Below are 12,871 nucleotides of genomic sequence, written 5' to 3' on the forward strand. Positions count from 1 at the left end.
AATGTTAGAAAGGAGACCTCAGACTCTTAAGGAGACTTCTTTCAATCAGGTATGTGCTGGGAATGTTAGAAAGGAGACCTCAGACTCTTAAGGAGACTTCTTTCAATCAGGTTTGTACTGGGAATGTTAGAAAGGAGACCACAGACTCTCAAAGAGACCTCCTTCAATCAGGTATGTACTGGGAATGTAAGAAAGGAGACCTCAACCTCTAAAGAGACTTCTTTCAATCAGGTATGTGCTGGGAATGTTAGAAAGGAGACCTCAGACTTTTAAGGAGACTTCCTTCAATCAGGTATGTGCTGGGAATGTTAGAAAGGAGACCTCAGACTCTTAAGGAGACTTCTTTCAATCAGGTATGTGCTGGGAATGTTAGAAAGGAGACCTCAGACTCTTAAGGAGACTTCCTTCAATCAGGTTTGTACTGGGAATGTTAGAAAGGAGACCTCAGACTCTCAAAGAGACTTCCTTCAATCAGGTATGTGCTGGGAATGTTAGAAAGGAGACCTCAGACTCTTAAGGAGACTTCCTTCAATCAGGTTTGTACTGGGAATGTTAGAAAGGAGACCTCAGACTCTCAAAGAGACTTCCTTCAATCAGGTATGTACTGGGAATGTTAGAAAGGAGACCTCAGACTCTTAAGGAGACTTCTTTCAATCAGGTATGTGCTGGGAATGTTAGAAAGGAGACCTCAGACTCTCAAAGAGACCTCCTTCAATCAGGTATGTACTGGGAATGTTAGAAAGGAGACCTCAGACTCTTAAGGAGACTTCCTTCAATCAGGTATGTACTGGGAATGTTAGAAAGGGGACCTCAGACTTTCAAGGAGACGTCATTTAATCATTCAATCAGGTATTGGCAATTAAACCTGTACAAACTGAAATTTTATGGATTGAAGATTTTGATCTGTTGAGGCAAGTGTTTGGTTTTCAGTCTGGTATATTACTCAGAAACCTTTTTCAAGCTATTTGTAATTATGCCATTACAAATCTCTTCTGATCAGGTGTACAATAAAACCCTTTGTGCAAGGACAAATCTTGCATTATATATACATGTAAATAGAACAAATAAACATGAGAACAGTATTCATGGTGTTCAAATTGAGATTACATGAATGTTTTTTGTCTATGTAGAAATGTTTTTGCCCTTAATATTACCTGCTTTTCTTTCTCTGTACATATGGTTTACTGTTCTCTGTAACTACCCATCACATCCAATAGAAACGTCAGCAGTAATGTTATTTTTATTGATAAAAAGGACACTGTAAACAGTGAAATTTTCGCAGCAGTTTAATTTTTGCTATTTCTGCACCAAGATGATCCGTAATTAAAAGAAATCATACTGTTGCAGATATTTTCTTTGAAGAACATTACAATACAATTTGATGAATGATCACCAGTTTAAAATTACTCAAAAGCAGATTTGTACATGTTATAGCAGAAACCACAAAAAAAAAAAAAATACAGCGTAAATATTTCTCGGTTTACAGCATTCAATTGATAATTATTACTTAACAATAGTCTTTAGTAGGGAATATTATAGTTATATGTATTCAATTCTCTACTCAGTTGGTACAATATAGTCATTTTTTATTCTTTTATTGAAATTAGTAACAATTTATTTCCTTATAAATTTTAAGGCATATGGCAGAGATTTAATGGAGGCACAAGACTGGTGTAAGAAGTACCAAAGATCTGGGAATGTGAAAGACTTAACACAGGCCTGGGATCTATATTATCATGTCTTCAGGAGGATATCAAAACAATTACCACAGCTTACGTCGTTAGAACTGCAGTACGTCTCACCAAAACTTTTACGATGCCAAGACCTTGATATTGCTGTACCAGGAACCTATGATCCTAGCCAGCCAATTGTCAAAATAAGAAAAGTTCAGAGTTCAATGCAGGTCATCACATCTAAACAGAGGCCAAGGAAACTGAGTATTTTTGGTATGTTTTATTAATGTGTTTGGTAAATCTTAGTATTGTAATAATTTGTGAAATCTTTACAATGTTATCTTGATCAGATTTTTTGACTCTTTTGGTTTTATCCATTTCATAGCTATTATATTTTTTGCCTAGTGACCTCCACCAATTTTCTTTTCATAATTTCATTAAACACACTTTAAAATGTTATAAGAGAAGATTTTATTTAATCCATGTTTGTTTCTTTGGTTTTTTAAATCGCTAGAAAACAAAACCTATGGAAAATCAAGACAAATCATTTTCCTGCCAAATTTCAAATGTTTATATCTAAAAAAACAAGCAATCTGATCTATCAATTTAATCTACTTTTACTTGTGTCCATCTGCAAGCAGTGTGACCGTGCTTTAAAATGAGGCTATCTCATATAGAGTTAGTTAATAATTAATGACTTGAAAGCTAAAAGAAGAGGTCATGAGTTTCCACTGTCGAAAAAAAATGAGATTTTATTGGGGTTAGGGTTCATTTCTAGGACTGAGCAAAATCTGTAGTACTCTATTTCATCTGGAAACTAAATACGAATGATTTCTGTCACCACCATTTTGATGTCAACCCCTTGTATTGACTACTTCCAGTTTTAGGACAAAGAGGCCAAAAATTGGAAAAAATCCTCAATTTTTCACATGAATGACCCTTCAGGGGGTTCCTGACCCCCCCGCTCGTGACTGTAACACACTTTTTTTGGCTTCAGTAGCTTTCACAGTCTACAGGCTGTAGGATGAATGTGCTTTGGTTTCTGATTTGTTCCAGTTGAACCCCACAGGTAGCAAATAATGACCAGAAATGGACAAAATGACCATTTTCAAGTGACAGACCCATTTTCACGCGTTGGCCTACCCACGCTCCCTTGTGATTATTGTATGTAGCACGTTTAGGTGTGTACATCCTGATGTTTTTATTTTTGCAGGAAGCAATGGTCAGGAGTATATGTTTTTACTTAAAGGACATGAAGACTTAAGACAGGATGAACGTGTCATGCAGCTGTTTAGATTGGTCAATTCACTTCTCTTACAGAATACTGAAACATTCCGAAGGAATCTGACGTAAGATTTAATCAGTTTTACAATGATGTCTGTCTCCATGTCAGACTTCATATAGTGAAACGTTAATGCCTCAAAACAAATGTTCCTCAATACAGAATATCTGTTAGTTCTACTCTGTTAGATTTTAAGTAGTTTGTTCTTTTATATTATTTTGTATTAATGTATTTTTTACCATTTTTGCTGCCCATACCTTGTCCAGTATGAAATAAATTGGAATTGAAATTGGATGACATGATGTTTTCCACAAATTCTTCCTTATTACTTGCTTGATTCTCATAAAACTTGAAGAAGTGGTAGAATTTTTATACAGAGATATGCAAATTGTCCGAAATTTCCACTTTGACAAATTTTGTACTTAAGATACTAACATTAAATAAATACGTTTGTAATTTGTAGGATTCAGAGATTTTCTGTGATTCCACTGTCGACAAACTCTGGTTTGATTGGTTGGGTACCACACTGTGACACGTTACACTTGTTGATCAGAGATTACAGAGAGAAGAAGAAGATTTTGTTGAATATTGAACACAGACTAATGCTGAGGGTAAATTATTCATGTTTCTGTCAATGTAGATTTTTTTTGGCGGTTGTTTCTAGAAAAGCAGAGGACACTTACCCTACCAGTGCACCTGGTCCGTGCTCTCACTTTTTATTGGAGTCTGAGTTGCTCATTTGCTTTTGTGACTTTTTATGTAAGATTTTAGTTACTTTATGTTCTTTGTTGTGTATGTCTGTTTTCCATGTCTTGTCGTGGTCCCTGGATTACAATCTTTTGCTTACTGCTATAACCTTGGTTCCCTTGATTACTCTTTTAAAAATGAGTTGTCTTTTTTTTTTTCTCAAAAAGGGGTGGGTTTATAGAGTTGAGCCAATAAAGATAATGCCGAAGAATTAAACAAAAATTCAAGAAGTTGGTCCTTTTAGAAAAAAATCATTCTCACTTTTCATGTTTGTGACTTTTATCCTTAACATACAGAAAGTGCTTCTCGCAAGGAAAGATTATATTGTAAACACAAATTATAAGAAGATTTTCTGATATGTATTTTAATCTTATTTCAATTTTAAACATTTTGCTAATAATTCTCTGCATTTGAAAGAAATTGATATTATCTTTTGACTATTTACTTTTGCAAGGCATGCATTGTTGTGTCTGCTTCAATAAAACGTTGATGTTCATAATCTTTTTTTCAGATGGCTCCAGATTATGATCATTTAACCCTAATGCAAAAAGTAGAAGTTTTTGAACATGCATTAGAACACACACAAGGAGATGACCTAGCCAAAATTCTGTGGTATAAGAGTCCTAGTTCAGAGGTTAGTACACACATGAATGTATACACAAAGAGGTGGATAGGGTGGTTAGACTGAAGTTTTATAGTTTATTCCCAGAAGTTTGGACAGAAGTGTAGATCTTTTTATAGCCAAAATTTTATGGTATAAGAGTCCTAATGTGGGCATATTTCTATGTGGAATGGTGGATGGTGCGTAGTGTAAGTAGGAAACTGATACCATTCAAGTGCTGTATTAATACACATGCACAGTTAGGTCTGAGGTAAGTTCACATGCATAAATAGGTCTGAGGTTAGTTGACACGCACTTAGGGATCATTCAGGAGATATTGTAGTGTATTACATTTCTTACCTGTTGTTTGTACACTGAGATTTATATACATATGATATAAAAGTAGAATAATCCAATATCTGGCTCAGGTGGTTGTTAAAATGAAACTCTGTGTTTTTACTTGTGTCACCAATAGTGACAGCAGATGTAGAAGCTGCTCCTTTCTGACCACCTGTCTGTCTGTAAAATTAAAGATTATTGATGCATGTCCAGACATGTATTGGTCATCCATGTTTTACTGTTAAGACTTTATAGCATATTGATAATTCAACACTTCCAATACCATGTTTTTGTTTTTTGTCAGTATAATAGCTGCCTAGAATGGTGGGAACTACATGTACATGCTTTTGGTCAGCTGTCTTTTAAACTTTTATTTTAGGTATGGTTTGATAGGAGAACTAACTACACTAGATCCTTAGCTGTTATGTCAATGGTGGGATATGTCCTAGGTCTGGGTGACAGGTAATTTATAATGATATTCTTCTTTAGCTGTTATGTCAATGGTAGGATATGTTTTTGATCTGGGTGACAGATAATTAGTTCCTTGAAAGAACCGTTAATCATAGATGCATTTCTGCAATGGCTGAAACATCATTACTTTTATATATCAACCATTCTACCTAAGCAGTAAAATGCATTGATGGTATATTTATAACTGATGTATTGAAACTGACTAAATTTAGTCTTTTTCTATGATATCACAAATGTTACATTTTTTTTTCGTTTGTCAGGATGTCATTGCTTTGAATCAAATATATTTTTTTGGATGAAAAAGGAATTTTTTAAATTGGATTTTGCAGAATAAAGACAATAATTGCACTTTAATGACACTAATTTGAATCTATATATTTGGGTCAAATCATTGATACAAGTGAATATCTTATTGAAGCTATTTTATGCTCCCAGTTTTTAGTGGAGTTCGAGTTGCTCATTTGCTTTTGTTACTTTGTATGTGTGATTTTGGTTGCTTTGTGTTCTTTGTTGTGTGTGTCTGTTTTCCATGTCTGGTCTTTGTCCCTGGATTACATTCTTTTGATTACTGCTATAACCTTGGTTCCTTTGATTACTCTTTGAACTTTAACTGATGAATCTATTTTAGGCATCCGTCGAACCTGATGCTGGATCGTATGAGTGGTAAAATCATCCATATAGACTTCGGTGATTGTTTTGAAGTTGCCATGGTGAGAGAGAAATTTCCTGAGAAGATTCCATTCAGATTGACAAGGATGTTGATCAATGCTATGGAAGTACGATTAAAACTTAAATTCATAAACAAATGACGAACCAAACATTTGTTCTCAATACCATTAGAAAACTTACTTAATTTACTGAAATGGATGTTCTTTTTATATTATGAGGATGATACTTTAGGACCCTCAAGTTTTAAGAAACCAGATTTGACAGATTTGAAAATAAAATTTCAAAGATCATGGTATGTACTTGTATGCTGAATTTAGGCTGCAAGTTGTGCAAGTCGTATGAGAGTTGTCAGATACTGTGAAAGATCTTTAATTCGTGGATACCAATTTTTGTGGATTATGGAAGAAGCACACATTCAAGGATTCTTGAATTCATGGTTTTGAGGTTTTCAGTATACACATCAATGGGAATTTACTTTTCATTGGGAACCATATTTTGTGGTTTCACCAACCAATGAAAATTGGCATCCCACGAAAAATAGTACTCTGACAGTATGATATTTCAACTTGAACAGGTATCTGTAATATCACCGTATATGACCATTTGATGAACTGGTGGTATATAGTGATACAGGTGATACTTTCATACGTCTGACCTAACTTTTGTTACTCAGAGGGGTACCTTCCTCTTATCTGTAACTTCTACTAAATGGAATGTAATGACATTTTAACACAATCATTATTAATTATGATTAGAGATGTGCCCCTCCTCTTCTTTTTTGCATAGCTAAACATGAACTTTGTCACTTTCCAACATTGGAAGTGGAGGTTTATCCATTAAGTAAGCATAACTTACAGTTTTTTTGTTGTTAAAGAAATAAGGTAGTTTATTAGTATTTTTTAAATGATGTTTACCTATACCAACTCAACCTCACCACCGTCTTGAATAGATAAAGTGGCCTAATCCATTCTGAATGACTTTATTCATGTTCAACCTTCCTGCAAGTTTTCTATTGTAAATTAGTTAAATTTTTCTTACATAGGTGACAGGAATTGATGGTAACTACCGTATGACATGTGAAAGTGTCATGGAAGTTTTACGGGAACATAAAGACAGTCTAATGGCGGTATTGGAGGCATTTGTTTATGATCCCTTGTTGAACTGGAGGCTCATGGACAGTAAGTCGAGGCCAGTTTAAATTAAAATAACTAGGTTTTCATCCAGCAATAAACATGTAATGTGCTGTAGTTAAATAGCTCTCACTTAAACTAGTTCTAGCAACAGCAGGGATACAAATGTAGTAAGTGATTTTTATTGGTTTTCAGAAACTGAAATGTTTTTCATTCTTTTGTAACCCTGATCATTTAGTTACAATAGAGCTACATAAGGATTAATTTTACATTTTTTAGCCAATTTGTCTGTTACATTGATGTTAAAAATGCCACAAAACAAAACTGTTATTAATTCCAATACAATGCTGTGGACCATGAAATACAGATTAAGTTCAGTTTTGATATGTGGGGTTGGTATCATATCTTAATTGACCAATCAGATTTCATGAATAGCTGGCATGGTACATTTAATAGGTATTGCTGAAATAATGTTCTAGGTAGGTCTGAAAATAGAGGGGCACAGGTGGAGTGCATAATGTGCTAGACAAATAGCAGATTTGTTAAATTTTTAAAATATCAGAGGTGTTTACTTTATGGGTTCTCCGTATTATATGAATTATGACTGCAAATTATCTGTACAGATTATGAATATCTCCATTTTACAAATGTTTAAATTTCACAAAGTTCAGGGTTTTAGGGGTCATTTCCATGGAATACGATAAAAAATAGGGGTTGTCATCAAGTACTATAAACTTGTCCTAAATACACCTAGTTCTCAAAGGAAATGAGAAGTTACAATTGTATTGCAATGCTTATTACATGTAAAGATAGTTGATTATTAAAATTTCATCAGGGTTTTTGGAATTATGAAGAAGGTCAATAGGGGTGCTGAGAGGGGGTAAATGGGGCACGGGTATTTTAGGTGTGTGGGACGATATTGATAATGGTGCCATACTTAACATGAGATAAACGAGTCAACTCGTGAAGGTATAATCACCAAGATAAACATTGACCATGCCTCAGCATAATGACCAGGTTTTCATTATTGCTGGCCGAGAGGGTCATACAAAGAAAAGTCAATTGAGGGGAAATTAGTGGACAGCAAAATAAATTAGCAATGGTTGTGCAAGTTTGATGAAGGTCTTTAATTGTGTAGACACTCACTTTTCATAGCAGTCAGATTAATCAGAGCATTGTTACACATTTTCTTCTAGAGTTTTTTTGTACAGTGAAACCAGCCTATCCTGTCTAAAGTTAACCACTTTTAAAAATGTATTGACATTGATATGAATTCAGTGTTTGGTTTAAGCAGTTTTCAGTGTATTTCTAAATTGCAAAATATCAGAGTAGCTATAATTCGTACACCTCACAGATCCATGGACTTTATTTGATCGGAACTCCTTGCAGATTTAAAAAAAAAAGTATGTTTGTTTATGGTAAAACAAGGAATTCTTCGAAGTTCCTGAAACTGTTTGACTGATAAAATTACGAATACATACATACATGTATTATGAATATCTTTTGCCGGCTACCACAGATGGAATTATGCCTATATCAAATTTAACAAAAATGGTACTGTGAAAGTACTTTAATTCGTGGATACCAATTTTTGTGGATTAGGGAAGAAACACAAGTTTGTGGATTCTTGAATTTGTGGTTTTGAGGTTTTCAGTAAACACATCTATGAAAATTTCCTTTTTGTTGGGAAGCGAATTTCTTGGTTTGGCCTACCCACGAAAACCACTGAAATTGATACCCCACGAACAATAGTACTTCCACTGTAGATGACTTGAAATCCATTTTATTTAAAAGGAAATGTACTAAATGCTTTGCTAGCTTACTTCAGGCCTTTCTCATACTATTTTTTATCATCATTTATAGTTTGTTAATGCCTTCATTGTTTTGCTTATTTCTTTGACATTAATGACTTCTCTTAACTCACTTTCAGCTACTGTAAAAACAAAGACTAAAGCTGCCCATTCTGGTTCCTTTGCTGGAAGTCAGGATCAATCTGCAGATATTCTGGAAGATATTGCCCAGACTGGTACTGCTAAAAAGTCAGTTCCTGCAGGACCAGCAAATCCAGCAGGGGGAGATAATCCAACTTCTGAAGTCTTAAATAAGAAAGCTATACAAATAGTTCAAAGGGTGAGAGATAAATTGACTGGAAAAGATTTCCCAACAGAAGAACCCATTGACGTGGCAACTCAAGTTGAATTATTGATCAAACAGGCCACTTCTCATGAAAACTTATGCCAGTGTTACATTGGCTGGTGTCCATTTTGGTAGTGTGGAGAAAATATATAAGTGCAAAATCATGTTTTAATGAATAGGCAGACTAGTGTTTGCATTTACGTTTTTGTTGATTTCAGTATAGAAGGTTCTGCTGAAAGTTAAGATGTATCGCAAACTGCCTGACACTTGAATGTGTTTAAAATATTGTTTGGATGTGACCTTTATCATCTGGTTTTGTAACACATCCATTAGATAATATTGGGGGGGGATTTTCTTTAATTTTGTCTGGTAATTTAAATCGCTCTTTTCCATCCTACATAAATTCTGTCCCTGCTTGATTTGTTTTGGTATATACAGTTTTTGAACTGATTAACGCAACTGTTTGACAGGTTGATGACTAATAAGTGAATGATTGCCGGCGGTTTTATAAAGCTGAGACTGTTCTGATCATAGTTTCGTCTTACAAAGTTACAAGTGATTTGTTCATTGTAATTTCAGAGTTATCGTTGGAACTAATCCAATGCAGTGCCATATTAAAATCTCCTTGAATTAAACATATTAAATCCCCATTTATTGAAAAGGGAAATGTAAAAGAAAAAGAAATGTATTGATATCTGAATTTGTATAATTTCCAAAGTATTATCTATAAAAATGGCAAACTGAAGCAATTCAATCAGCGGTCACTAGATGTTTGAAGGGAACAATCACTGGTTTAAAGGATTGGTGTGATGGATCAATGATGGATAGCAATTATAGTTGAAAAAATCAGTTCAGGTACTGTACACAAAACATGTACATTTCTGTACAATATAAAAATTGTGCAAGCTTTAAAAACAGATTGAAAGGATTTCCTAAGCAACTCTGACTGTTTGACAACTTGTATTGTAAACATGCATTGTTAAAATTCTTTAACTTTATTTTATAGGAAAAAAAATTGAAACAAACACTAGGAAACAAAAGTAGATAAATCATATAATTTTATGTCATATTAAAATATGTATTGTACTGTTTGCTTAGATTTGGAAATGATGGACACATGAATGATTCAAGGCTTAGATAGATTCTATTAATTGCACATACTTTGATACTGTTTATTTTTAAGAAATAAACCTCCCTTTTCATATTTTCATTGTTTCCTGATATTAAGTTTTATAGTAATGGTAAACTAATTTCAGAAAAGAGGATTTGTATCATGTGCTTTAGCTGTTATTATCCAGATCATTTGAAATTTTCTCTTAGTAGATTTTTCTATTATTGGTTACGATTTGTTGTGTATATATATATATCATGTATATTTTTACTAAGAAGATTAATTTTGTGTTGTTGATTTTTATGGTTTTGTTTATTGATGAGAGAGCAGTTGCATATGTAATGTATATATGAATAAAGTACTAATGTTTGCTGTATAATATGATTTTATGCCCCCCCCCCCAAACAAATTTTGGAAGGGTGTATAGAAATCATCTTGTCTTTATATCTGACGACATTTCATAGGGAAGTTGGGTATCATATGTAGATGTGCATGAAAGAATAATGAAGGGAGAAAATCCAACTTTAGAGTTTTACATGTTAAGTGTAAGTATTTGTAAGAATCAGGCAAAATGAGAAAAATCAGAAACATGCATGAAAAAACCCCACTGATCTGACAGTAAAATTTCACTAAAGGATGCTTCCTCTGAAAATATTATTTGATCTTTGCATCACTGGATTTAGACTCCAGTACCACAACTCTTTAAGAAATACTTAAGTCTGAGTTCTTAACTTCTATAGTAGTTCCACTCCAGTGTCACAACTCTTTAAGTCTGAGTTCTTAACTTCTATAGTAGTTCCACTCCAGTGCCACAACTCTTTAAGTCTGAGTTCTTGACTTCTATAGTAGTTCCACTCCACTTTAAATTCTTAACTTAACATAATGATATTAACATGATTAAATGTCAAATGTAGATATGCCTAAAGGAATATACTTGCTATTGGAAGATTCCAAAAGGTGATAATTTAACTTACCGATTATATATGTTTATACTTTCAGGGGGTGCGGTAGGGGTGTAAGTTATTTTGTGATCTTGCAAACAGTATTTCATGTGTGATTTTTTACCCATGAATACTAGGTGTTATGTAATTTGTTGCCCATTGTATACTTAGCATTATTTGATTTTATGAAATGCCCCCTGTAAGTCATTCGGGTATTTAGTTTAGTAGTTCTGTCTCTGTATTCAATTATCTTGATGGAAAAGGGAATTCAAATTATGGTTCTTGAGGATACAGTAAATGTATTGATGATTTGCAATGTACTAATTTTTGCTTCCCCCCACTTTTTAGGGGATGGTACTTTCTGAAAAAGAGTATCAAACAACAACCTAGTAGACAGACTTGAAGTTAGATAAAAACAATTTTACGATTAAGAGTGGATGGAGAATATGATTCTACTTTTTCCTTAATAATTAGAAATTCGATAACAAGGCATGTGTTGGTGTTAAGTACATCAATCAATGTTCATACCTAAACTTCACAAGAATCCATACAAACAACGTTTCATAGCTGGATCTGCAAAATGTACCACCAAACTTCTTTCAAAACTTTTAACTTCTATACTCACAACTGTCAAAGAGGGTCTACAGTCCTACCACAACACTTGTTACTCCCGTAGTGGTATTAATTCAATGTGGATCCTGAAAAATTCGAAAGATCTTTTGGAGACAATCAGTTCAAGACTGTTGTCTGAATATAATAGCATTAAAACCTATGATTTTTCAACACTGTATACTTCTATTCCCCATGCTCGGTTGAAGTCCCGACTTAAAACATTATACAACGTTGTTTTTCCAAAAAAGATGGTACACCTAGATACAAATATATAGTTCTTGGTAGAGATTCCTCATACTTTGTAAGAAATAATTCCAAATCATTTTCCAAATATGCAGAGGAAGATGTTTACAAAATGCTGGAATTTTTAATCGACAACATATTTGTCCAGTGTGGTGGACGTGTTTTTCAACAAACGGTCGGCATTCCAATGGGAACAAATTGTGCTCCTTTATTAGCTGACCTATTCCTTCACTCTTATGAGGCTGACTTAATAGCTGATCTGATCAGAAAGAAAGAATATTGTTTGGCTAGATCCTTCAATCTCAGTTTCCGCTATATAGATGACGTGTTATCTTTAAACAATCCTAATTTCGGGAATTTGATACATCGCATCTACCCAAAAGAACTTGAGATAAAGGATACTACAGACACTGTGAAGTCGGCCTCATATCTTGACCTACACTTAGAAATCGATGGTAAAGGAAAACTATTGACCACACTTTACGACAAACGTGATGACTTTTCATTCAGAATTGTCAACTTTCCTTTCATCTGTGGCAACATCCCTTCGGCTCCTGCGTAAGGAGTTTTCATATCACAACTCATAAGTTATGCCAGAGTTTGCCGAAACTACGCAGACTTTTTGTATCGCGCTAGAACTCTAACAAATAGGCTTCTGGAACAGGGTAATGTTGCTACAAGATTAAAGTCATCACTACAGAAGTTTTATGGTCGTTATCATGAACTCGTGGATCGTTATGGTGTACCCATCAGCACCATGGAAACTGATTTATTCAACGGGTCATAGTTTTCCTTCCCTCGTTTGTCCACCTCGGACTTGACTTTTTATGAACAACTCGGCGGATGTTTCTAGAAAAGCAGAGGACGCTTACCCTACCGGTGCACCTGGTCCATGCTCCAAGTTTTTAGTGGAGTC

General features: G+C 34.3%; 1 protein-coding gene across 7 annotated transcripts in view; it reads left to right on the plus strand.

Moving 5' to 3' along the window:
- Positions 1-10,538, plus strand: part of LOC148602178 (serine/threonine-protein kinase mTOR-like) — a 62,506-nt gene extending 51,968 nt beyond the window's left edge. For all 7 annotated transcript variants that reach the window (XM_088556901.1, XM_088556905.1, XM_088556907.1 and 4 more), the window contains 8 exons: positions 1,637-1,946; positions 2,887-3,022; positions 3,419-3,566; positions 4,214-4,336; positions 5,022-5,104; positions 5,742-5,889; positions 6,825-6,960; positions 8,843-10,538. In XM_088556901.1, coding sequence (XP_088413027.1) covers positions 1,637-1,946; positions 2,887-3,022; positions 3,419-3,566; positions 4,214-4,336; positions 5,022-5,104; positions 5,742-5,889; positions 6,825-6,960; positions 8,843-9,183 — 1,425 coding nt within the window. In that variant the 3' untranslated portion in view covers positions 9,184-10,538. The remainder of the gene's footprint in view (positions 1-1,636; positions 1,947-2,886; positions 3,023-3,418; positions 3,567-4,213; positions 4,337-5,021; positions 5,105-5,741; positions 5,890-6,824; positions 6,961-8,842) is intronic.
- The last annotated feature ends 2,333 nt before the right edge of the window (positions 10,539-12,871 follow it).

This window comes from Perna viridis, chromosome 12 (genome assembly GCF_037379345.1).
Source record: "Perna viridis isolate PV_CMFRI_1.1 ecotype Kerala chromosome 12, ASM3737934v1, whole genome shotgun sequence".
In the NCBI taxonomy this organism is placed as follows: domain Eukaryota; kingdom Metazoa; phylum Mollusca; class Bivalvia; order Mytilida; family Mytilidae; genus Perna; species Perna viridis.